A 27,446-nucleotide genomic window follows, 5' to 3' on the forward strand; every position below is an offset into this window, starting at 1 on the left:
TAGGCCTATATGGAATATGAAATAGTAGGAATATTTGAAATAGTCTGTGTTTTTTCTGCATATTCAATCCATCCTCTTGACACTTGGTACAGCAGAGCAATATCTCTTAGATGCTGGACCAACAACCACAAACAGGCGCACACACACACTTACACGCTGGTGCCGCACACACACACACACACACACACACACACACACACACACACACACACACACACACACGGTAACACAGTAACACTTGTCACTAAACACGGTGTTACAATGCCACCACCTAGTGGCGAACTATCATCATCACCACTAAAATAAAGACACGCAGGTGGTTCTCTTCTTTTCTGTGTTTGTAAATAAATGTGAAGACTTTTCAGTGGAGGCAAAACTTTCACTGAAGTTTAAACGCTGCCTTGATATCACCATAGAGACATATCTACCACTATATCCATTTAGTTAGTGTTTCACTCTCTGCCACAAACACAACACACCGAGGGACGAACACACACCTGGCTCACACAATCAATCCGTTTGTGACTAAACTTTACACACACAACAGATAAAAGTCAACGGAACCTCACCTGGTTTGAAGAGCAGCTCCAATGTTAGTTGTAACTTGTCCTAATCAGTCAATGCTTTGGTTCCGTTAGTTGTAACTTGTCCTAATTGCTTTTATTTGACTCTGTGTGTGTTAATGTTTACACTCTGCTGCTGGGCTCAGTCGGCTGCTCCTCTGCGAAGGGCGGATACGGAAACGGTGTGCGCGTGCAATGTGGAAGTCAGTACCGGATGTAGTGGGCGGGCTCTAGACCGGATCTGACTGGTTTGTTTAGAACAGACACCACGGACCGCCTGGCGACGAGAGATATTGGCAATATAAAAGTATGTTTTTTCCTCGTGCCAATAAAGTAACATTTATTTTATTTTATTTATGCAGCGATTGCCTGCACCGAGCGGCGACTCTTGTTGTTGGGGTAATCATTAATTAATTCATACTCCTTCGTTTTTTAACATAGCCTACACATTAAACATATTCATCATGGCTATTTGAAAATATCTGGTCTGATGAATTCCTGTTCTGTTCTTTGGATAGAAGTGTCTATTTGTACGGCTCTAAATGTTTTGATGAATTGAACATGGTGGACCCTCTTGTAAACAAGTGTATAATGCTTTATTGGGTCGTCCACTCACAGTTAACAGTCTTTGTATTGAGTTTGTGCTTGAAATGTACTGTAATTCTGCAAACTGTTAATCAATATATCAATCGATCAATCAGTCTACAAGCTCAACATTGTGAGCTTATTTTTTCTGGTTTTATCCTTGTAGCATGTTTTGTAATTGATCTGTACATAGGCTAGTCTACTTGTTTGACTCACTCACTCAATCAATCATCAAATCATTTAAAAGGGTGAAAAATGTGCAATATCCTATTAGTGAAAACAACACAAATCAAATATTATCAGATGCAGTCTGGCGATAAATACATATTAATTCATATTATCCTGCTAATTAATGTCTACTGTCCAATGAAATTACATCTCTATACCACTGGTTCCCAAACAGTGGGTTGGGACCCTTTGTGGGTCGCTGACACATAATTATGCATTTTGTTTTTAATTATTATTTCACATATTGTAGGCTACATTCATTCCCCAAAAAAGCTAAACTTTTCATGACTTTGCAAGAAAAATAATCCATGATTTTTAATTTCTTGAATAAATGAAATAAAATAAGAGTGGTCTCTTCTTTGTTTTGAGTAGGCTACTGACAATTGGAAATACTACTAAATGTAGTTTTCTTTATTTTCTTTATTATTGTTTTTATATATGCACAGAAAAATATTACCTGGTTGTAAACACACAATGCTTGACAAAGCTTGTCTTGCTGTGCTGTTATTTTCAAAAAGGACACCAAGGAAAGGACTCAAGAAAGAGTTATCCAAGTTTATTAATATTTTTTTAAACTAATATAAATCCCACAGAATATGATCCTGATGCCATTAAATCAACGAATGCATGGATACCTGCTTTAAGTACTGCATTCCAACACTCCATTCATAATGTTAGTCTATTTTTTTTTCTTTCTTTTTAATATTCAGAGTGGAAATACATGGCCTCAGCGCACGGTCATATTCACTGTTGCACTCCTATCTTTTCTCTCTTGTGCAAGTATATGCAAGTGAGTTAGTCAATAATATTAGTGTTATCTCTTCTCCAGCAGCAAAACATGGAGACTGCTGCATAATTATAAACAGAGAGACAAAGGAGAGCGTGAATTAACAGATGATCTAATGAGAATAAACAGTAAATCATTGCCTCAAACTGAGCTTTGTATTTCCCTCTGAAAGAAACACAGCTAAAAGGATAAAGGGAGGAATAAAGTCAATGCCACTCGGTTTCCATTTGACACATTTTCCCAGGCAGTCAGAAACGGTTGGAGAACCCCTCCTTTTAGAAGCATTTCTCTGACGGTCGGAGAACCCCTAGTTTTAGAAGCATCCCTCTGGCCTAGGCAGTCAGAAACGGTCGGAGAACCCCTAGTTTTAGAAGCATCCCTCTGGCCTAGGCAGTCAGAAACGGTCGGAGAACCCCTAGTTTTAGAAGCATCCCTCTGGCCTAGGCAGTCAGAAACGGTCGGAGAACCCCTAGTTTTAGAAGCATCCCTCTGGCCTAGGCAGTCAGAAACGGTCGGAGAACCCCTAGTTTTAGAAGCATCCCTCTGGCCTAGGCAGTCAGAAACGGTCGGAGAACCCCTAGTTTTAGAAGCATCCCTCTGGCCTAGGCAGTCAGAAACGGTCATGGAGAACCCATCTGCAGGGACGCATCTGAACAAAACGGACTAGACTTTCTCAGAACCTCAACAATCATCCAGTTGAAAAAGAACATTGTGACATTCAGTTTGTTCTTCTCTAGAATACGTTAGATGACTTGCTAATGGTGTGGAGTCAAAAGGAAGGTGCAGGGGGAGAGACAGGGTGTCATGGTAGCAAAGCATGTGCATATTCTGGTGAGTGAGTTTATTTCCTCTAGAAATACTGGGTGTGTGCACTAATACAGCAGCTGATCTGTTGTTGACATGGTTATTTTTTTTCCTAATCAGGAATGTTTTGATTTACTTAAAAAACATCTTTCACTAACAATCCACATCTTCTAAACATAAACTAATCAATACAATGATTGGTAAGAATCATGAATCCTGCAATGTTTTTTTTTTTTTTTAAATGGAGGTTGACATTCTATTCCAGTAAAGCAAGGCATTAGGTATACAGAAATGCTTCTTTACCAGAGCAGCAATCCTCACCTGCAAGTTGTTAGGCCATGTTAAGCCCACATTATATGTGCAAAGAAATGCATTGCAAGGAAACATGCATAAAACAAAACCAAAGAAAATGACACTTGAGGAAACAATCAAAAGCTACATAAAAGCTTCATAAATACAATAAAAATTTTAAATCCTTAAAAGAGGCATTTCACCCAAAATACAAAAAGAAAAACACGTTTTCCCCGTTACCCTGAGTGCCATTTATACATCCAGATAGTTTTTTTTGCGTGATTTGCTGAGGTTTGGATATTTCTGCAGTTAAAGCTGCGATCCCTTCATTTTGTCTGTGCCCTCTGCCGATGTAGAGGTATTTATAACTTTATTTATAACTACAATATAGACGACTCCAACCGCTTCAAATAACTTTATTAACTTTGTCATCCATTTAGTCCTTCCCAACACAAGGGCCTCATAAGGGAGAGCAGATGTGCTACTTGAACGGTATTTAACATATTACACTATTAATGATTATATTATAATCCCTGTAGGCTTTTGTTCACCGGATTGTGATTAGAAGGATCTCATCTAAATCTAAATTCACATGACTATATTATGGGTGCCTGTTGGAATAATCAAACTTTGTTTGAGGTCATCTAATATCCAGACACCAAATAACAAAGTTATAGGAATACAATTACATTCTTGTTAATTCTCAGGAAAGAAGAGACCCATTTAATATCAATTTTACTTGATCAAGAGTTACCTGTTCCATTGTGAGATTAAAACACACAACCTTTATGTAATCTGTTTATTTGAATATCGATGATTGAAAATGACTAGGCGACATGAATGGTTGTATTAATTTCAATGTGCTTCATCAGTTACAGCAGGCTAATGGATTAACAGATTACAGTACAGTGCAATTTTATAGCAAACAGCAATGAATTGTAGCTTAAAATTGTAGTCATCAGTCCAATTGATAACTAAATGCGTTGCCCAATCTATGTACATGTCACATAAAATCTAATTTGATACCCTTATAAAAACAGCATACTCTACCGTACAGATTGGTTAAAATAATATTTTATTCATTAAAACGATTGAAGCTTTAAGTCAATAAGACTGTTGGCGAGCATAATTCAGCATAAAATACATCTCAATATAACTGTCCAAGACCAGGCCTGTGTATTAAACACCGGGGTCATGATTTCTGATAGATGTTTTCAACTCAAGAGTGCCACAAACCAAATGCCTGCATTGCGCTGCATTGTATTTGGGTGATGGCGGGAATCTCTGCAAATAACAAAAACACCATGTGGATGGATAGATAGACAGGGACCCCCAGTAAGAGGGAAAACATCATATTTTAATATCTCTTTGTATGTCGAGTGAAGTGCCTTCGTTTCAACGGAGAGTTCTAGCAGTTGTACTATGTGATAGCTGGCACTCTATAGGCTTGGTGCTTTTTTGTCAGGTGTTTTTTTGCTTGTTTGTTTGTTTTGTTTTTTTTCCTCTTTTTTTCATTTTTTTTTTTTCATTTTCTTATTAGAGCGGAGGAGCAGGTAATTCATGCCATCTTTGGTTGACTGAGAAAAAAAATAATATGATAAACGACAAAGAAAATGGAAACAAAAAGGTTGTTAGAAAAAAAAAACAGCATCAACTTTCAGCAGACAACTGAGCCTCAATGTCCACTCTGCAGATGGGGCACTTCTTATTGGTGAGGAGCCACTGGTCCACACACAGCTGGTGGAACAGATGCATACATGGTAGGCGTCTGGTGTTGGGGAGAGAGGGGAGGAAAACAACGTGGTTAAACACTTAAAACAACTTAAACACATACATGGTAGGCGTCTGGTGGTGGGGAGAGAGGGGAGGAAAACAACAATTGAAATTGAACCCATTCTGACCTGAGATCAGATTCTAAAAATGTCTATTACATCCTGACAGTGTCATTATTAACCCATTCCGACCTGAGATCAGATTCTAAAAATGTCTTCGATTTTTCAAAAAATAGCAGACCTACAAGCTCTTAGCGATACCTAGCGTTCGCTAAACCCCTTATCCCTAAACTTCTTTGCCTTTTTTTTCTCTTTTTTTTACTATTTTGCAAAACATTTTTGAATAGTTAAAATGGCCAGTCTACAAGCTCACAACGTGTCAATGTAGATTGGCTAGTCGAACTATTCAAAAATGTTTTTCAAAATAGTAAAAAAAAAAAAAGGCACTCCACTCAACTAGAGTAGAGTATAAATTCAGCCACCAGATGGCAGTGTTGGTTGCAAATGAGTTAAATCTGCAATCCACAAGTTCCACGCCCCCTACCTGGGATTGGAACCTGGCTCCCCTGAGTGGGAAACCTATTTTCTACAGAATCCCTGCTTGGCGAGGAGGGCAGATATGGCATAACGTAAGAGTAAGGAGGCCGTTGCTGTGGCGCAGAACCCTCTTTTACGTGTTTATTTTAGTAATTTAATGTCCTACTTGATCATACTAGTGTAACATCAAAAGTTACACTAGTAACACTGTGTGAAGCGATGCGGTTTGAGCTTGTAGATCTGCTAGTTTTGCCATTTTTGAATCCTGAAAAGTAATAGTTTGGGATATATGAGGTTTCCACCCGACAGACGATATACTAGTTATATTGTACTGTATATTACTGTATATGTTGTAATATAGTAGTATATATATATATATATATATATATATATATATATATATATATATACACACTCATTTTATTTATTAAAATACATTTTGGATTGCAGCTTTAACTCTTAAGAGTTTATAAATGAATCCAAATAGACCCTTAACACACAGAATTTTAGAGTGCACTCGTATTGTTTCAGAATATTGCTAAACTAGGCCGATCTCTACAAATGGGCTCCTCAGGCAAACACAAAATGCTTTGCTTTTACAGGCTAAGATTACTGCAAAGCCACTGCTCTGTTACTGCTCCGTTACTGCTCTCTCACTGCAAAGCCTCTTCTCTCTCACTGCAAAGCCTCTTCTCTCTCACTGCTCTGCCTCTTCTCTCTCACTGCTGTTAGTGCTCTGCCTCCTCTCTCTCACTGATCTGCCTCTTCTCTCTCACTGCTCTGCCTCTTCTCTCTCACTGCTGTTACTGCTCTGCCTCTTCTCTCTCACTGATCTGCCTCTTCTCTCTCACTGCAAAGCCTCTTCTCTCTCACTGCTGTTACTGCTCTGCCTCTTCTCTCTCACTGATCTGCCTCTTCTCTCTCACTGCAAAGCCTCTTCTCTCTCACTGCTGTTACTGCTCTGCCTCTTCTCTCTCACTGATCTGCCTCTTCTCTCTCACTGCAAAGCCTCTTCTCTCTCACTGCTGTTACTGCTCTGCCTCTTCTCTCTCACTGCTCTGTTACTGCTCTGCCTCTTCTCTCTCACTGCTCTGCCTCTTCTCTCTCACTGCTCTGCCTCTTCTCTCTCACTGCTGTTACTGCTCTGCCTCTTCTCTCTCACTGCAAAGCCTCTTCTCTCTCACTGCAAAGCCTCTTCTCTCTCACTGCTGTTACTGCTCTGCCTCTTCTCTCTCACTGCTCTGTTACTGCTCTGCCTCTTCTATCTCACTGCTGTTACTGCAAAGCCTCTTCTCTCTCACTGCAAAGCCTCTTCTCTCTCACTGCTGTTACTGCAAAGCCTCTTCTCTCTCACTGCAAAGCCTCTTCTCTCTCACTGCTCTGCCAAAAACTGAGAGCTATTTCAAAACTCAGGGAAGCATACGGTATAATACATCCGTTTTGAAGTTAATCCACCGGTCAGCTAATCGGTTTAAAGATGATTTCAAGGTTATTGCAGTCATTTGTTTTTAAATCTTGTAACGGTATCATGATGGCACCCATTGCTCTAGCAGACCTGTCGGATGTAAAAGCTAGTCCCGAGTTAAGAGAGACCCTTAAAGTAATATCACTGGGTCTGAAAGCAGCACATTTACAGGGTTCGATTATCATTGTCAAAATAATCCTAATGAGCGTCCGGGTCAAATATCTATATAAAAATAAAACAGCATAAAGATACATCACAGCTGATGAGATATTTTTTATCACCTTTTATACACTGTGTACTAATCTATACACTACACAGTGTATAGATTATACAGTACACAGTGTATAATCTATACACTGTGTACTGTATAATCTATACACTGTGTAGTGTATAATCTATTCACTGTGTACTGTATAATCTATACATATACTGTATAATCTTTTCTGGGGGAATGAATTGCACCGCAGATATTAAAAAAAGTAGACTTCATTTAGAACCAGACAATGTACTTAATTGTGTCGTTTCAATGTGAAAGCTTAAAACAGGATTGGCAGAAACCTTTAAAAGAATGTTGGATATTAAAAGCTTTCCCTCGAGGACTGTCATTTTTAGGCACTGGGGAACCGTTTTCTTTTTTCCATCTTTCTGCTGAGCTACTGTACTTTACACTGTACTTTCAGGTTTTATTTTTTTTAACAGCAACTCCAAAATCTGTCAGTGTGAGAAAGCGACCACGCCTCGCATACAAGCATGTCTGCATTCGCTAACGAGTGTTAATTGAACACACATGCACGCAACAATGGCAAGTGAAAAACATGCAAACAAGCTAGGGACCCCCGGGGGTCCTTGAGGGATTTCCAGAGGGCCTCCCAGTAGGGAGATCTGGGGGTCCGGGGGCCCGGGGTCCGGGGTTATGTAACAGTCCATTTAATAATAATTATTATTAATTATGTAACAGTTCATTTAATTATTATTATTATTAATTATGTAACAGTCCATTTAATAATAATAATTATTAATTATGTAACAGTCCATTTAATAATTAGTATTATTAATTATGTAACAGTCCATTTAATAATAATAATTATTAATTATGTAACAGTTCATTTCATTATTATTAATTATGTAACAGTCCATTTAATAATAATAATTATTAATTATGTAACAGTACATTTAATTATTATTTTTTAATTAGTAACAGTCCATTTAATTATTATTATTAATTAGTAACAGTCCATTTCATTATTATTATTATTAATTATGTAACAGTCCATTTAATAATAATAATTATTAATAATTATGTAACAGTTTATTTCATTATTATTATTATTATTAATTATGTAACAGTCCATTTAATAATAATAATTATTAATTATGTAACAGTCCATTTAATAATTAGTATTATTAATTATGTAACAGTCCATTTAATAATAATAATTATTAATTATGTAACAGTCCATTTAATAATTAGTATTATTAATTATGTAACAGTCCATTTAATTATTATTATTTTTAATTAGTAACAGTCCATTTAATAATAATCATTATTAATTATGTAACAGTCCATTTAATAATTAGTATTATTAATTATGTAACAGTCCATTTAATTATTATTATTCTTAATTATGTAACAGTCCATTTAATAATTCGTATTATTAATTATGTAACAGTCCATTTAATAATTAGTATTATTAATTATGTAACAGTCCATTTAATAATTATTATTCTTAATTAGTAACAGCCCATTATTATTATTAATTATGTAACAGTTAATTTAATTATTATTATTATTAATGATGGGTCCATGGCCTAATCTAATGCATAATAAACAGGGGTGCTTAATTTATAGGCCTGGCGTCAAAAAAAATAAGTTCGCACTAAAATAATATAATATTCAAAAATGTGTGCCGCATTTTTCAAAAATAGCAGACCTACAAGCTCATAGCGAGTGGCTCTATGCTTGTGAGCTTGTAGGTCTGCTATTTTTCAATAGCTAAAGTACAACATAATGCTTAGTTGAAACACCCAAAGGGGTTCCCGTCCAGAATGGGTTAAAACAAAAAAAGGTTTGAGAACCACTGGTTTACCTGACGTCCTCCCCTTCTTCTAAACCACTGTAAACCACTGGTTAAACCACTGGTTTACCTGACGTCCTCCCCTTCTTCTAAACCACTGTAAACCACTGGTTAAACCACTGTAAACCACTGTAAACCACTGGTTTACCTGACGTCCTCCCCTTCTTCTAAACCACTGTAAACCACTGGTTAAACCACTGGTTAAACCACTGGTTAAACCACTGTAAACCACTAAACCACTGTAAACCACTGGTTTACCTGACGTCCTCCCCTTCTTCCAGTATGGACAGACAGATGGTACATTTCTCCTCTGTGTCTTCATCCGCCAACTCGTCTTCCTCCTCCTTACCAAGCTTTCTCTGTACATCGGAAGGAGATGGGAGAAGATGGGAGAAGATGGGGAGGAGGTGGGAGTAGATGGGAGAAGATGGGAAAAGATGGGATAAGATGGGAGAGGATGGGAGGAGATGGGAGAAGATGGGAGGAGATGGGAGGAGGTGGGAGAAGATGGGAGTAGATGGGAGGAGGTGGGAGTAGATGGGAAAAGATGGGATAAGATGGGAGGAGGTGGGAGAAGATGGGAGGAGGTGGGAGTAGATGGGAAAAGATGGGATAAGATGGGAGGAGATGGGAGGAGATGGGAGAAGATTGGAAAAGATGGGAGGAGATGGGAGAGGATGGGAGAAGATGGGAGGAGATGGAAGAAGATGACAGTTTCAGACACAGTGATCAAACGGCTGCGTTGCCTTAGTCAGCAGTCTCATTTAGCACTCATTACTTAATGGGGGAATAATAGTCGAACATATGTATGTACTGTATGTGTGTGCATGTATGTACAGTATATATATGTGTGTGTGTGTGTGTGTGTGTGTGTGTGTGTGTGTGTGTGTGTGTGTGTGTGTGCGTGTGTGTGTGTGTGTGTGTGTGTTCATATGTGTTGAACACTATGTTTGAATGGAAACACAATGTGGTCTATAAAAGTGGGGTTACAATGTCCAAAACACACAATTGAAAATGAACATGTTATATTCCTTTATGGACAGAGAGAATGGATCATTTTGTCCTGGCAACAGAACAAGCTTCTGTCTGTCATCTCTAAAGGATGGGAGGTAAACGTTATGCTATTAGAGCCGAATTCCCTGGCCCCCCAAGTCTAACATCTACTGTATAATATGTGAGCAGAGACATGTTTCCAAATTGAATTTTTTCATTTATTTCTCACCGATTCTGTGGTTGCGTGCATATTTTTTCCAATAGATGCCCATGCTTCAGGGGTTAACTGATGGTCAATGTCTCTCTCAGTCTCCAACACCTTCTGTATTGGGCAGCAGGGTGTTAGATTGCTTATTTAGATACATTTGGAAAACTATGGAACCTTTCCCTAAAATTGTTAAATGCTGGAAAACATCATCAGTCTTTTGAAACGAGCACAAAAGGTCCACTGTGCACTCTGTCCCAGAACAACTAACAGACATGCAAAATATATTTAACTATATCAGCAAATCTCCATAAGATGCAATGGCCATATAATTCACCTATGCAAACAGTTGGCTATCCACTCCACACATGCACACACAGACGTGCTCTTACCTTCTTGTACTTGTGTGGATAAGTGCACCTCTCTATGGTTCCCTGAGAGGCCCCTCGGTTCACAGTTCCCAATCTCTCCTCTAAATGCAGAAGATCCTGAATAAGGAAAGGAGATAAACAACGCAAACAGCCGTGAGCTCAGCTCTCTCTCACCTTGCTTTAGTTGTGCAGAGAAAGAAATGTGGCTATAATATGTAATATGTATATAATATGTATAATGTGTGTGAATATAAGAGTCTTTGCACATCCGTCTGTGAAAGTCCCCCTTTAAATGAACCCAATTAAGGGCATTTTGTCACATATGAATCATTTTAAACTAAGCAAATTGAGTCCCATCCAAGTCTACCAAGAAGTGGATCAACAGAAAAGGGACAGAGTTCTCACATTGGCTACGTTTACATGGACAGTTAAATCCCCTTTTCATTCAGAATAAAAGTTAAATCCTATTAAAAGTTCTCATGTAAACACCTACAAAAACTTAAATCGGAATGAAAATGGCCAATCTGATTTAAACTTGGATCTGATGTAACTGACCGGTTTATTCCATTTTTAAATCCTATTGAAACCATTGTGGACTTGTGTAAACACTCATTCGGATTGAAGTTCATTCTGGTCTTTCTGTGCATGCTTGTTTCCATGTAATTGGTATGGCTATATTATGCTCTTGTTTTGCGATTAATTATATTAAGAAATTATATTAGAAACCTCTCATAGGCTACAGGATACATCAAATATAAAGTAATACGGCATAAAAGTGTTTTTCTATTATTATTATTTTGTTTTACTGAAATGTAGTGTAGTAAAAGTAAAACAATTGGAAAGTAAAGTAGAAATACCTCAAAATTGTACTTTAGTACTAAAGTAAATGTACTTTCCACCACTGGACGTAAACATATCCGCCCCGCCCCCTATCCAATCAGAAGCCTTCCCAGCCCCAAACCTGATGTGGAATGAAATAATGGGATTTAAAAGTATTGTCCATGTAAACACTCATTCGGAATGACCTTTCCCATGTAAACACGCAGCAAAAAAGATTACTTCTGAATTAATTCATTCTGAAGTTTTCATTCTGAATGAAAAAGCCCTCATGTAACCGCAGCCATTGTCAGTTAATTTGAAAGAGGACTCGATTCCATTTCTGGTCAACTTCAGCTTTGATGATTCTCAGTTCTCTTTCTGTTCACACTATTGTGCTTTTTCAGGGCTGGCACAGCAGCCGATCCGTCTGACTCTACAGCACGCCTAGATGGCTAAAATACGAAGTGAACCTGGAGCACATTGTGTTCACAATGCACAGGTTTGGCTAACCACAATGCAGACCAGAACAGAGGTGAACTGTATTGCATTTTAGTTCAACCTTGATCTTTTTGTCTAGAATCTTACCTCATAAGTTCTTCCAAAGCCAGTCATTCTGGATGAGATGTACCGAATATGTGGGTAGGTCACTTCAGATATGCCAGTGTGCTGAGAGAGGATATACACAAAGATGACGTTTACAAACTGCTGTATTGGAAATACATTTATATAATAATAATAATAATAATTCATAATTATGTCCTAGGATTTCTTCAGCAATCACCTTTGGAATTCAGTTGACTGATTATGATACAGCATAGCTTCCATTTTCTAAATGTAATCACTGGCTTTGATTTGTTTATGTTTTGGTCAAGAAGACAACATGACTGTCAGCTCAAGGTCATACTTCACACGCTCAAACACTGTAACAGTACAGTATGTATGCAGTATGTATCAACATACAGTACAGTATGTATGCAGACTGTCTCAAGGCTTCTGGATGTGTTACGTAGTTGGGTACACGCCCCAAATGCTTGACGAGTCTTCTATTAATTGCCAATGCATTATTCATACAACTCACCAAGACACCCTTGAAATAACCGATGGTATAAATAGGAGACTATCATAATAAATCTATGCCATACTTCAAATAAAAACGGTTTACTTTCTCAATTATGCTAATATATGCATGGATTAAAGCAAAATAAAATCTCACGAAAAAGCAAACGTTTTCGGTCCTAAGACCTAGTATATAGCACTGACGAAGGTCTGAGGATGATAAAATAAGTCTCAGTCTAAGGAGTTTTATTTCTATTTTCTATACGGTGAGCGAGTCTTTTTCTGTCAAAGTTTCCTATATATATATTAGGCATGTAACGATACACTCAACTCACGATACGAATCACGATACGAGGTTCACGATACGACTTTTCACGATATTTTCAACACAATGATTTTCCAGACAAATGACCTTTTTTTTTAATGATTTATCTTCCCCCCAAAGCTTTTTTCACTATTTTTATTTAACTACATTGCAAAGATAATTGCCTTCCTTGATGTATTAACCGTTTCAGTTCATAGGACGCACCTGTACGTCATAAGGATTCGAACCGAGAGGTGCTACGGACGTCTGTGTACGTCCTAGCGCACCCTCAAAGATACGGGGCGAGATAAGAATATTCAGATTTTTTCTTCTTATTATTTTTGGCATTTCGCTTTTCTCTTGCCGTATGCCAACGCTCTGTGCAATTATTAGCTTGTCATTGACTCCCATGTTAGCGCGGCGGAAAGAATGACTCGTATCTCCTAATCCAGGGCGCTCTCCGTGGTGATGAATGGATCGATATGCTACCGCTTCATTTCTGCTCCTCATCCGTCTCTCCCGCAAAATATGAACGCTTTTTGGATCATATATCGTATAAATTAAAATGATCGGGGATGTGAGGTCACTTTGTAAAGTCAACTTTTTTAAGAAAGTGTTTCCGGTTCATGGCTTTCAGAGTAAAAGCGATCAGACAACTCCGGCACCCCAGAGCTCCTATTTTGAAGCACTTCCGGCACTAAATGAAATCGTTACATGCCTAATATAATATATATATATATTATATATATATATTATATATATATATATATGTGTGTACTGGTCTCACCATGAAGGGGATGGGGAAGTGGTGCAGTCGTGGGGGGGGGTGGTAGTGGGGCAGGTGGGGGTGCAGGTGCCCTGAAGGGTACGGCGCCACAGCGTCGATGCCCAGCTCCCTGTTGAAGGAAACACACATTAGGACCTGGAACGCATCTGTGTCACCTGAGCTTTTAACCCATTTTAACCGTTATTTTTAAACTTTAGCTATGCCATTTTTGAAAAGAAATCTTGAAAACGTGTACAAATCTTTGAATACATATTCTTGCACACGGCTAACGTTTTAGCTCAAATCTTTGCTTTCTGGGAGGTCTCTGGAACAACATTTTTTGAGATGTGATTCGGCGGTCAAATACATATATAATTGTGGGGGTCTTTGACATGATAAGGTTTGAGAACCACTGACATAGAAACATGTTTTACTCTCGGAAAAGCACAGACCTGTCAGTCGTCACAGGAACAGCATGCTTACATGGACCACAGAACTAGGGCCAGTTAATTAAAGGACCACTTCACCACTTTTCAACCTATCTTCAGATAATAGATCCTCACTAATAATCATGAAAAAATGGTGCAATTAGTTTCTACTCTGTCTGTGTCTCATAGGAGGGCTGTGGGCAGTTCAGAAACCAGACATCATCGATGGGGAATACAAGCTAATAGAAACGGCAGGCTTTCTAGTCCTGAAAAGGTGCAATGCGAAAATGGAAGCCATCGTCGTTCTCACGATAATGAAAATCGAAATATTTTTGTAAAAAGATTCTTGTTTAAAAAAAAAAAAGAATCTGCCTAATGATGATGTCACTGGAAGACGGTTTCTAAACTGCACACAGACTGAGTAGAAAAAAATCGTGCAATTTTTTCATGATTATTAGTGAGGATCTATTATCTGAAGATAGGTTGAACCCTTAGGGTTAAGGGTTAGGGTTAGGAACCGGTACCAGTGGGTTAGGGTTAAGGGTAAGGGTTAGGAACCGGTACCAGTGGGTTAGGGTTAGGAACCGGTACCAGTGGGTTAGGGTTAAGGGTAAGGGTTAGGAACCGGTACCAGTGGGTTTGGGTTAGGAACCGGTACCAGTGGGTTAGGGTTAAGGGTAAGGGTTAGGAACCGGTACCAGTGGGTTAGGGTTAGGAACCGGTACCAGTGGGTTTGGGTTAGGAACCGGTACCAGTGGGTTAGGGTTAGGAACCGGTACCAGTGGGTTAGGGTTAAGGGTAAGGGTTAGGAACCGGTACCAGTGGGTTAGGGTTAAGGGTAAGGGTTAGGAACCGGTACCAGTGGGTTAGGAACCAGTACTGACCAGGCTGTCCGCTGCTCCGGCTGACGAGGGTGGGACGACATGGTCTGAGGCACGTGGATGTGGTGTCCGTGTCCATAGTTGGGGTGCATTCTGTGGGGGTGTGGAGGGGGGCGCTCATGAGCTCGTCTGCAACACACAGTTAACCCGTTAGAACTAGAACAGCATCCACGTCGCTCTCAGAGTCCCTCTTTTAGCACATAAACCAACGCAACGAAAGCTGATTGAGCTGCACTAGTGTTTCCTAATGGAGGCCTGAACCCGGTGTGATGTCATGTCAGAACTCACGTGGGGTGATGTCATGTCAAAACTCACGTGGGGTGTGATGTCATGTCAGAACTCACGTGGGGTGATGTCATGTCAGAACTCACGTGGGGTGTGATGTCATGTCAGAACTCACGCGGGGTGATGTCATGTCAGAACTCACGTGGGGTGATGTCATGTCAGAACTCACGTGGGGTGATGTCATGTCAGAGCTCACGCGGGGTGATGTCATGTCAGAACTCACGCGGGGTGATGTCATGTCAGAACTCACGTGGGGTGGGGTGATGTCATGTCAGAACTCACGTGGGGTGATGTCATGTCAGAACTCACGTGGGGTGATGTCATGTCAGAACTCACGTGGGGTGGGGTGATGTCATGTCAGAACTCACGTGGGGTGATGTCATGTCAGAACTCACGTGGGGTGATGTCATGTCAGAACTCACGTGGGGTGATGTCATGTCAGAACTCACGCGGGGTGATGTCATGTCAGAACTCACGCGGGGTGATGTCATGTCAGAACTCACGTGGGGTGATGTCATGTCAGAACTCACGTGGGGTGATGTCATGTCAGAACTCACGTGGGGTGATGTCATCATGTCAGAACTCACGTGGGGTGATGTCATGTCAGAACCCAGTGGGGTGATGTCATCATGTCAGAACTCACGTGGGGGGTGATGTCATGTCAGAACTCACGTGGGGTGATGTCATGTCAGAACTCACGCGGGGTGATGTCATGTCAGAACCCAGTGGGGTGATGTCATGTCAGAACCCAGTGGGGTGATGTCATGTCAGAACTCACGTGGGGTGCTGCATCATCCGGCGCCTCTGGACCTCCATCCTCTGCAGCATCTCGTGCTGGTGCAGCCGCTGCACAGAGGCCCCCAGGGCCGGCATGTGGTGCGGCAGCGCCCCCTGGTGGTCCGCCAGCGGGGCGCCGGCGCCCGACAGGTGATGGGCGGGCAGGGGCCCCGGGGGAGGGGCCGGGGGCACGCCGGCGTGGCCCCCCGCCACCCCGGGGTGGGAGGGCAGGGGCGTGTGGAAGGGGTGCACGGCGTGGGGGAGGACGTAGTCGCTCTGCGGTGGGGGCTGGGGCGGCGGCTGGGGGGGAGGGTTCCCGTGGGAGTGGGGGCAGGAGGAGGAGGGCTGGTGGTGCAGAGAGCGCGCTAGGTGGCCGTCTGAGGACAGGGAGAGAGAGAGAAGGTTTAGGTTTTAGGTTTATTTATTTAGCATGTAGTACAAAAAATAGACAATAACAAGAAAAAACAACAAAAATACAATGCAAGGAAGGGAAGAAGGCTTATTTGGAATCCTTTCCTGTAGGAAGAGGTCATTGGTTTTAAAAGTTCATAAAGAACAGTACATAAGTCTACAAGTTGGCAAAGGGGGGCAGCTGTGCAGTAAAGAAATAAAAACACAGACTGCACAAAAAACAGAAATAAACAATACAACAACAAACACACAAAAGAAATTATAACGCATCAAAGTAAAACATGTAATCTACAGAGAGGAAGAAATAAGATATTTCTTTAGATGTTTTTTGAATATTGGAACATGGAAGAGGTTGGTTGGTTCCATCCAAGACAACGATAGAAAATCAAGACCAGGTCCATCTCGCTGTACTTGTTGTAAGTGTGGTATGTATTGTGTGCTGTATGGTTTCTTTTTTTACGCTAAAACAAAACAAAACAACCCTCTGTATCAATTATACATTTATTCCAAGGCAGTGGCGCGTGGCTCTACCATGGGCCATAGTGTAAGGACCGTGGTATGAGGGTTAGGGTTAGGGGCGCGTGGCTCTACCATGGGCCATAGTGTAAGGACCGTGGTATGAGGGTTAGGGTTAGGGGCGCGTGGCTCTACCATGGGCCATAGTGTAAGGACCGTGGTATGAGGGTTAGGGTTAGGGGCGCGTGGCTCTACCATGGGCCATAGTGTAAGGACCGTGGTATGAGGGTTAGGGTTAGGGGCGCGTGGCTCTACCATGGGCCATAGTGTAAGGACCGTGGTATGAGGGTTAGGGTTAGGGGCGCGTGGCTCTACCATGGGCCATAGTGTAAGGACCGTGGTATGAGGGTTAGGGTTAGGGGCGCGTGGCTCTACCATGGGCCATAGTGTAAGGACCGTGGTATGAGGGTTAGGGTTAGGGGCGCGTGGCTCTACCATGGGCCATAGTGTAAGGACCGTGGTATGAGGGTTAGGGTTAGGGGCGCGTGGCTCTACCATGGGCCATAGTGTAAGGACCGTGGTATGAGGGTTAGGGTTAGGGGCGCGTGGCTCTACCATGGGCCATAGTGTAAGGACCGTGGTATGAGGGTTAGGGTTAGGGGCGCGTGGCTCTACCATGGGCCATAGTGTAAGGACCGTGGTATGAGGGTTAGGGTTAGGGGAGCGTGGCTCTACCATGGGCCATAGTGTAAGGACCGTGGTATGAGGGTTAGGGTTAGGGGCGCGTGGCTCTACCATGGGCCATAGTGTAAGGACCGTGGTATGAGGGTTAGGGTTAGGGGCGCGTGGCTCTACCATGGGCCATAGTGTAAGGACAGTGGTATAAGGGTTAGGGTTAGGGGCGCGTGGCTCTACCATGGGCCATAGTGTGTTGGTATGAAAAGGGTTGAAAACCACTGGTGTAATGTTATAAATGTGACAGGAGGAGGAGCCTATAGGAGGGTTTAGCATACTCACAGGAGGAGGAGCCTATAGGAGGGTTTAGCATACTCACAGGAAGAGGAGGGGCCTATGTACTCACAGGAGGAGGAGGGGCCTATGTACTCACAGGAGGAGGAGGGGCCTATGTACTCACAGGAGGGGTGCATGTAGTGTCTACAGGAGGAGGAGGGGCCTATAGGAGGAGGAGGGGCCTAAAGGAGGAGGGGCCTATGTACTCACAGGAGGAGGAGGGGCCTATGTACTCACAGGAGGGGTGCATGTAGTGTCTACAGGAGGAGGAGGGGCCTATAGGAGGAGGAGGGGCCTAAAGGAGGAGGAGGGGCCTATACTCACAGGAGGGGTGCATGTAGTGTCTACAGGAGGACAGCTGCGTCTGCGGCTGCGGCTGAGCCACCATGGCCGAGCTGAAGGAGTCCACCACCACGGCGGGCTGGCTCTGCCCGGGCGCGGCCTGGTTCTGCTGCTGCTGCTGGTTCTGGGAGCCGTAGGAGGGAGGAGGCCGGGCGGTGGAGCCGGGGCAGCACGGGTCGAAGGCCGACGTGCTGGTGTGGAAGCCGGCGGCGCCGTTACCGCCGCCGCCCCGCACGCTGCTGTTGCTCAGGTCCACGGGCAGGTTCTGCTGGAGAGAGGAGAGGAGAGGGTCATTCAACCAGGGTCTGCTGGAGAGAGGAGAGGAGAGGGTCATTCAACCAGGGTCTGCTGGAGAGAGGAGAGCACAGGGTCATTCAACCAGGGTCTGCTGGAGAGAGGAGAGGAGAGGGTCATTCAACCAGGGTCTGCTGGAGAGAGGAGAGCACAGGGTCATTCAACCAGGGTCTGCTGGAGAGAGGAGAGGAGAGGGTCATTCAACCAGGGTCTGCTGGAGAGAGGAGAGCACAGGGTCATTCAACCAGGGTCTGCTGGAGAGAGGAGAGCACAGGGTCATTCAACCAGGGTCTGCTGGAGAGAGTCATTCAACCAGGGTCTGCTGGAGAGAGGAGAGCACAGGGTCATTCAACCAGGGTCTGCTGGAGAGAGGAGAGCACAGGGTCATTCAACCAGGGTCTGCTGGAGAGAGGAGAGGAGAGGGTCATTCAACCAGGGTCTGCTGGAGAGAGGAGAGGAGCACACAGGGTGAGGAGATGGGATCATTCAACCAGGGTCCTGGTCGGGGACCACCAGTGGTCCTTGAGGGAAGTTCCAGCCCAGGTGGTCCCCAGCTAAATGGCGAGTTGGTATCCAAATGGACCCTCATAGAGAGAAACCAAAAAAGGCTTAAGAACACAATGGACTAGCTCCAGCCGAGGCCGTCAGTGTGTGGACCATAGACTGTATTACCTGGTCGTGGTACTGGGGCAGTGTGTGGACCATAGACTGTATTACCTGGTCGTGGTACTGGGGGCAGTGTGTGGACCATAGACTGTATTACCTGGTCGTGGTACTGGGGCAGTGTGTGGACCATAGACTGTATTACCTGGTCGTGGTACTGTGGGCAGTGTGTGGACCATAGACTGTATTACCTGGTCGTGGTACTGGGGCAGTGTGTGGACCATAGACTGTATTACCTGGTCGTGGTACTGGGGCAGTGTGTGGACCATAGACTGTATTACCTGGTCGTGGTACTGGGGCAGTGTGTGGACCATAGACTGTATTACCTGGTCGTGGTACTGTGGGCAGTGTGTGGACCATAGACTGTATTACCTGGTCGTGGTACTGGGGCAGTGTGTGGACCATAGACTGTATTACCTGGTCGTGGTACTACAGGGCAGTGTGTGGACCATAGACTGTATTACCTGGTCGTGGTACTGGGGGCAGTGTGTGGACCATAGACTGTATTACCTGGTCGTGGTACTGTGGGCAGTGTGTGGACCATAGACTGTATTACCTGGTCGTGGTACTGGGGCAGTGTGTGGACCATAGACTGTATTACCTGGTCGTGGTACTGGGGCAGTGTGTGGACCATAGACTGTATTACCTGGTCGTGGTACTACAGGGCAGTGTGTGGGCCATAGACTGTATTACCTGGTCGTGGTACTGGGGCAGTGTGTGGACCATAGACTGTATTACCTGGTCGTGGTACTGGGGCAGTGTGTGGACCATAGACTGTATTACCTGGTCGTGGTACAGGGCAGTGTGTGGACCATAGACTGTATTACCTGGTCGTGGTACTGGGCAGTGTGTGGACCATAGACTGTATTACCTGGTCGTGGTACTGGGGGCAGTGTGTGGACCATAGACTGTATTACCTGGTCGTGGTACTGGGGCAGTGTGTGGACCATAGACTGTATTACCTGGTCGTGGTACTGGGGCAGTGTGTGGACCATAGACTGTATTACCTGGTCGTGGTACTGGGGCAGTGTGTGGGCCATAGACTGTATTACCTGGTCGTGGTACTGGGGGCAGTGTGTGGACCATAGACTGTATTACCTGGTCGTGGTACTGGGGCAGTGTGTGGACCATAGACTGTATTACCTGGTCGTGGTACTGGGCAGTGTGTGGACCATAGACTGTATTACCTGGTCGTGGTACTGGGGGCAGTGTGTGGACCATAGACTGTATTACCTGGTCGTGGTGGTACTGGGCCGTGTGTGGACCATAGACTGTATTACCTGGTCGTGGTACTGGGGCAGTGTGTGGACCATAGACTGTATTACCTGGTCGTGGTACTGGTCAGTGTGTGGACCATAGACTGTATTACCTGGTCGTGGTACTGGGGCAGTGTGTGGACCATAGACTGTATTACCTGGTCGTGGTACTGGTCAGTGTGTGGACCATAGACTGTATTACCTGGTCGTGGTACTGTGGGCAGTGTGTGGACCATAGACTGCATTACCTGGTCGTGGTACAGGGCAGTGTGTGGACTATAGACTGTATTACCTGGTCGTGGTACTGGGCAGTGTGTGGACCATAGACTGTATTACCTGGTCGTGGTACTGGGGCAGTGTGTGGACCATAGACTGTATTACCTGGTCGTGGTACTACAGGGCAGTGTGTGGGCCATAGACTGTATTACCTGGTCGTGATACTGGGGCAGTGTGTGGGCCATAGACTGTATTACCTGGTCGTGGTACTGGGCAGTGTGTGGACCATAGACTGTATTACCTGGTCGTGGTACTGGGGCAGTGTGTGGACCATAGACTGTATTACCTGGTCGTGGTACTACAGGGCAGTGTGTGGGCCATAGACTGTATTACCTGGTCGTGGTACTGGGGCAGTGTGTGGGCCATAGACTGTATTACCTGGTCGTGGTACTGGGGCAGTGTGTGGACCATAGACTGTATTACCTGGTCGTGGTACTACAGGGCAGTGTGTGGGCCATAGACTGTATTACCTGGTCGTGGTACTGGGGCAGTGTGTGGGCCATAGACTGTATTACCTGGTCGTGGTACTGGGGCAGTGTGTGGGCCATAGACTGTATTACCTGGTCGTGGTACTGGGGGCAGTGTGTGGACTATAGACTGTATTACCTGGTCGTGGTACTGGGGGCAGTGTGTGGACCATAGACTGTATTACCTGGTCGTGGTACTGGGGCAGTGTGTGGACCATAGACTGTATTACCTGGTCGTGGTACTGGGCCGTGCTGCCGCCGGTACCAGCGTTGGTACCGGTGCCGCTGACCCCGGCGGCGGGCAGCGCCGTGGGCCGCTCCACCACGGGGCAGCTGGGCTCGGGGAAGGGGATGGCGGAGCCGGCGGGCTGGGGGGTCGGGTGGTGGAGGTGGTGGAGGAAGTGGTGAGCGCTGCTGTGGCCGTGGCCGTGGCTGTGGCTGTGCTGGGAGCCGCCCGTCTGTTCAATCAAACAGAAACTATATATTTATATATATCCACAATTGATTTTCATGGAGTTTGCATGTTCTCCCCGTGTCCCCTAGGGTAGGTACCCTCAAATGTTCTCCCCGTGTCCCCTAGGGTAGGTACCCTCACATGTTCTCCCCGTGTCCCCTAGGGTAGGTACCCTCACATGTTCTCCCCGTGTCCCCTAGGGTAGGTACCCTCACATGTTCTCCCCGTGTCCCCTAGGGTAGGTACCCCCACATGTTCTCCCCGTGTCCCCTAGGGTAGGTACCCTCACATGTTCTCCCCGTGTCACCTAGGGTAGGTACCCTCACATGTTCTCCCCATGTCCCCTAGGGTAGGTAACCTCACATGTTCTCCCTGTGTCCCCTAGGGTGGGTACCCTCACATGTTCTCCCCGTGTCCCCTAGGGTGGGTACCCTCACATGTTCTCCCCGTGTCCCCTAGGGTATAGTACCCTCACATGTTCTCCCCGTGTCCCCTAGGGTAGGTACCCTCACATGTTCTCCCCGTGTCCCCTAGGGTAGGTACCCTCACACAAAAAACATGCAGTAATCCTGGTCTTTAAACTGCCTCCCCCTGGCCAGCCGGGGCGCTTGATGGAGGGGAAAGGAACTGGTTGGAATGACGTGTTCCTTCCACGCGCTACGTCCAACCAGGGAAACTCCCCCCTGTCAGGTGTAAAGGAGCAACTTGGACACTCAGGCTGGAAGGAAGCATGAGTTCAAGTCCGTTGCTCTCCCCTTGTCCCCCATATATGGGGACTAGGTTGGCGGAGGGTGTGTAGAGCCCAGGATCACATTAGATGATTGACACAGGGGTGAAAAATGGGTTTCAAAATTGTGGGATAAAAAATATATATTAAAAAAAAAAGAAAAAAAACAGAAACTATATATATATATATATCCACAATTGGTTTTCATGAAGACTAATCGATTATGGAGATTACATCTTAATTTTACCTATTATCGTCGTTGACATAAAAGGAAGAAATACAAAAAACCTTATTTACCATCCATAGTATCAACCCCTGTGTGGGATCACTGGTTAGACTGCCATAGTGTCAACCCCTCCCTTACCCCTGTGTGGGACCTGTGGTTAGACTGGCATAGTGTCAACCCTTTACCCCTGTGTGGGATCACTGGTTAGACTGGCATAGTGTCGACCCCTTACCCCTGTGTGGGACCTGTGGTTAGACTGGCATAGTGTCGACCCCTTACCCCTGTGTGGGACCTGTGGTTAGACTGGCATAGTGTCAACCCCCTTACCCCTGTGTGGGACCTGTGGTTAGACTGGCATAGTGTCAACCCCTTACGCCTGTGTGGGACCTGTGGTTAGACTGGCATAGTGTCGACCCCTTACCCCTGTGTGGGACCTGTGGTTAGACTGGCATAGTGTCAACCCCTTACGCCTGTGTGGGACCTGTGGTTAGACTGGCATAGTGTCAACCCCTTACCCCTGTGTGGGACCTGTGGTTAGACTGGCATAGTGTCAACCCCTTACGCCTGTGTGGGACCTGTGGTTAGACTGGCATAGTGTCGACCCCTTACCCCTGTGTGGGACCTGTGGTTAGACTGGCATAGTGTCAACCCCTTACGCCTGTGTGGGACCTGTGGTTAGACTGGCATAGTGTCTGTCAACCCCTTACCCCTGTGTTTAATGGACAGAGTCATTGTTGGGTAAGTCATTGGATAGTTGCAGCCATTACCTGCAAGCAGCTGGAGTGTGAGTGGCTCAGGGACAGGTGAGGGGAGGGGCCTCCGCAGGGGGAGGGGCCTCCGCATGGAGAGTGCTGCTGGCAACAGGAGGGCAGTCTGGGCATGGCCGTGGCTCCGCCCCCTCCAGCTGCACTGGACAAACCTCGCCTGCTATCGTCTGGTGGATGAGATGATAATTATTATTATTATTATTATCATCATCTGGTGACCATCGGTGGCGGTGCGGGGGGGGGGGGGTCTTACCATCGGTGGCGGTGCGGGCGGAGCCGGTGGACCCGTGGGCGTGGTGATGATGCGTGCTGTCGGGGGCGGAGCCTGAGCAGCTAGTGGAAGGCCCCGCGGCGTCGTTGAGCTCTGAGGTAGAGGCATGATGGGACGAGGATGACGACGACGACCTGACCGTCTGGGCGTGGTGGTGGTGGTGGACGCCGCCCGACGTGGTCGGCACCACGGAGAGGTCTGGGGGAGGAGGAGGGAGAAGAGGTTAACCTAACCCTCTGGGGGAGGAGGAGGGAGAAGAGGTTAACCCTAACCCTAACCCTAGGGAGAAGAGGTCAACCCTAACCCTAACCCGAGGTGGTCGGCACCACGGAGAGGTCTGGGGGAGGAGGAGGGAGAAGAGGTTAACCTAACCCTCTGGGGGAGGAGGAGGGAGAAGAGGTCAGGACTTTAACCCATTCTGACCTGAGATCAGATCAGCAATTTCCATTAAAGCCTGATTGTTCAAAATTGGTTATTTGTGGTGGATAGAAAACACATATGGGAGCCCCAAAAACACAAAAGAAATGGAAAAAGTTTAATTTTATCTTTAACTTCAAAGTAGATAATTGCTAGATTCTGACTCTCTCACACACACTCTGCTCTTACTTTAACCAACCAATGTATGCATCCCAATTTAACCCATTTGATGTTCAAAGTTTGCCCCAAAATGTGGCCTACTTCAGGCTCAGGCACACACACACACACACACACACACACACACACACTTCGATTTCTTTATTTGAGTCCACATTTATAAATACATTATCAAGGGCACAAATATTTTCAGTTGCTTCTGATATACTACGCACTCGAAACATCACGTGTCTCAGTGCTTGAGTCCAAACAAGCCCTAAATGTACAGAATATACAGTAGGCAACACATGAACTTATTCACAGCAAACATTGGTCACTTCAGTCACACACACACACACACACACACACACACACACACACACACACACACACACACACACACACACACACACACACACACACACACACACACACACACACACACACACACACACACACACACACACACACCATGGCAAAGAATAGTTGTAGTCTGAACAGGGTGTAGTGCAGTGGATAGTGGCTGCAGTGGATAGTGGCTGCAGTGCAGCGTGCTGGCAGCCAGGGGGACAGACGGCCACAGAACTCATTAGTATTCCAGCGTGTGTTCATCCATCTGCCTTTCAGAATCAAATTAATTTCTCCAAAGAAATGCAAATGCTCTAATATCTCTCACTGCACTGCTATTCTGCCATCCGTCATAGGCTGGAGCTGACAGTCCTCTAATATCTCTCACTGCACTGCTATTCTGCCATCAGTCACAGGCTGGAGCTGACAGTCCCATAAACGCTTTGTTTGGATGGAATCAGGAACGTTGTACGGTGTGTGAAATAGTGCTACAACAAACAGAACTTGGTAAAGCAGTGGTTACCTCCAAAAATAATCATATTTGAACTGGGGACCTCCCAAAATAATCATATTTGAACTGGAGAACTCCCAAAATAATCATATTTGAACTGGAGACCTCCCAAAATAATCATATTTCAACTGGAGACCTCCCAAAATAATCATATTTGAACTGTGGGGTCTTGGGGACCTCCCAAAATAATCATATTTGAACTGAAGACCTCCCAAAATAATCATATTTGAACTGGAGACCTCCCAAAAGAATCATATTTGAATTGTGGAGTCTTGGGGACCTCCCAAAATAATCATATTTCAACTGGGGAACTCCCAAAAGAATCATATTTCAACTGGGGAACTCCCAAAATAATCATATTTCAACTGGGGAACTCCCAAAATAATCATATTTCAACTGGGGAACTCCCAAAATAATCATATTTCAACTGGAGACCTCCCAAAATAATCATATTTCAACTGGAGACCTCCCAAAATAATCATATTTGAACTGTGGAGTCTTGGGGACCTCCCAAAATAATCATATTTTAACTGGAGACCTCCCAAAATAATCATATTTGAACTGGAGACCTCCCAAAATAATCATATTTGAACTGGAGACCTTCCAAAATAATCATATTTCAACTGGAGACCTCCCAAAATAATCATATTTGAACTGTGGAGTCTTGGGGACCTCCCAAAATAATCATATTTGAACTGGAGACCTCCCAAAATAATCATATTTGAACTGGAGACCTCCCAAAATAATCATATTTGAACTGTGGAGTCTTGGGGACCTCCCAAAATAATCATATTTCAACTGGGGAACTCCCAAAATAATCATATTTCAACTGGGGAACTCCCAAAATAATCATATTTCAACCCTGACAAGCAACTTGGCGCTAAGGCAGGGGTGCCCACACTTTTTTGACTTGAGGTCTACTTTTAAAATTGCCAGCCCAAGTTAACCAAAAAATAATTATCCCATTCTTGAAAATATAAATGTATGTACCTATATGGTGAAACAATAAACAACATTAAGGCATTAGGACTGTTTCAAAATCAATTAACCCATTCAGGCCTGACGTCGAAGAAAAGTCTTCTAAATAATGACAATAATGAAAGATTTGAGGCGCATTTTAGCGATTTTTCAAAAAAAGCAGAGCTACAAGTTCGAGTGGCGCGCTATGCGCTTGTATTTTTCAAGAGCTAAATTATAACATAATGTCTGTAACCACCAAAAAGGGTTCCCGCTCAAAATGGGTCAGTTCTATTTATCTATCATTTCAGTTACCCCACATTGGAAGAAGTTTAATTGCAAAGAAGATATGTTTTTTGTTAAAGTTACTTTGTTAACCGTATTAAATAGTTCTCTCCACGACGCGCCTGTGCCAAAACCAGGGACCTCGTCTTTCTTTAATTTCATTTAATCGAGTAATTGAAAAATAATATTTATTTGTATTTTTATTATTTTTTTACTTTTACTTGCATGTTAGACAGCCTACATAGGGATCCGACGTGCGCGCACCACTTAGTTAGACTGGGCTGCGCCATGACACTTTCATGGACACTTTCATGACACTTTCATGACACTTTCATGGACACTTTCATGACACTTTCATGGACACTTTCATGACACTTTCATGACACTTTCATGGACACTTTCATGGACACTTTCATGGACACTTTCATGACACTTTCATGACACTTTCATGACACTTTCATGACACTTTCATGACACTTTCATGACACTTTCATGGACACTTTCATGGACACTTTCATGGACACTTTCATGACACTTTCATGGACACTTTCATGGACACTTTCATGGACACTTTCATGGACACTTTCATGGACACTTTCATGGACACTTTCATGACACTTTCATGACACTTTCATGACACTTTCATGGACACTTTCATGACACTTTCATGACACTTTCATGGACACTTTCATGGACACTTTCATGGACACTTTCATGGACACTTTCATGGACACTTTCATGACACTTTCATGACACTTTCATGACACTTTCATGACACTTTCATGGACACTTTCATGGACACTTTCATGGACACTTTCATGACACTTTCATGACACTTTCATGGACACTTTCATGGGAGCCAAAATGTGAGTACTTTTTTTTTGGTGTAGCAGATCTACAAGCTTGTAGATCTTTTTTGGTGCTAGCATTATGCTATGCTTTAGCTATTGAAAAATAGCAGATCTACAAGGTCTGCTATTTTTATTTTTGAAAAATCGAAGAACGACTGACATAGAAACATAGCTTTTTCAGAAAACTGTCGGGATGTAGAAGACATTTTTTTAATCTGATCTCAGGTCAGAATGGTAAACTGTCAGGATGTAGAAGACATTTTTAGAACTGATCTCAGGTCAGAATGGTAAACTGTCAGGACGTAGAA

At 44.1% G+C, this 27,446-nt stretch overlaps 1 protein-coding gene across 7 annotated transcripts in view; it reads right to left on the reverse strand.

The window, feature by feature from the left end:
• Window positions 1–1,917: 1,917 nt before the first annotated feature.
• The window catches only part of rnf111 (ring finger protein 111), a 51,441-nt gene continuing 25,912 nt past the window's right edge, over window positions 1,918–27,446 (reverse strand). For 3 of the 7 annotated variants that reach the window (XM_080764024.1, XM_080764025.1, XM_080764026.1), the window contains exons 5-16: window positions 23,596–23,811; window positions 23,343–23,509; window positions 21,399–21,626; window positions 18,195–18,480; window positions 15,994–16,369; window positions 14,934–15,059; window positions 13,643–13,751; window positions 12,081–12,161; window positions 10,698–10,793; window positions 10,330–10,422; window positions 9,366–9,466; window positions 1,918–5,026 (exon numbers count right to left, since the gene is read on the reverse strand). In XM_080764024.1, the coding sequence (XP_080620150.1) occupies window positions 4,909–5,026; window positions 9,366–9,466; window positions 10,330–10,422; window positions 10,698–10,793; window positions 12,081–12,161; window positions 13,643–13,751; window positions 14,934–15,059; window positions 15,994–16,369; window positions 18,195–18,480; window positions 21,399–21,626; window positions 23,343–23,509; window positions 23,596–23,811 (1,997 nt within the window). In that variant the 3' untranslated portion in view covers window positions 1,918–4,908. The remainder of the gene's footprint in view (window positions 5,027–9,365; window positions 9,467–10,329; window positions 10,423–10,697; window positions 10,794–12,080; window positions 12,162–13,642; window positions 13,752–14,933; window positions 15,060–15,993; window positions 16,370–18,194; window positions 18,481–21,398; window positions 21,627–23,342; window positions 23,510–23,595; window positions 23,812–27,446) is intronic. The other 4 variants (XR_013964088.1, XM_080764027.1, XM_080764029.1 and 1 more) reach the window with 4 other exon arrangements.

The sequence above is a fragment of the Protomyctophum bolini genome, assembly GCF_963924005.1.
Source record: "Protomyctophum bolini genome assembly, chromosome: 1".
Taxonomy (NCBI): domain Eukaryota; kingdom Metazoa; phylum Chordata; class Actinopteri; order Myctophiformes; family Myctophidae; genus Protomyctophum; species Protomyctophum bolini.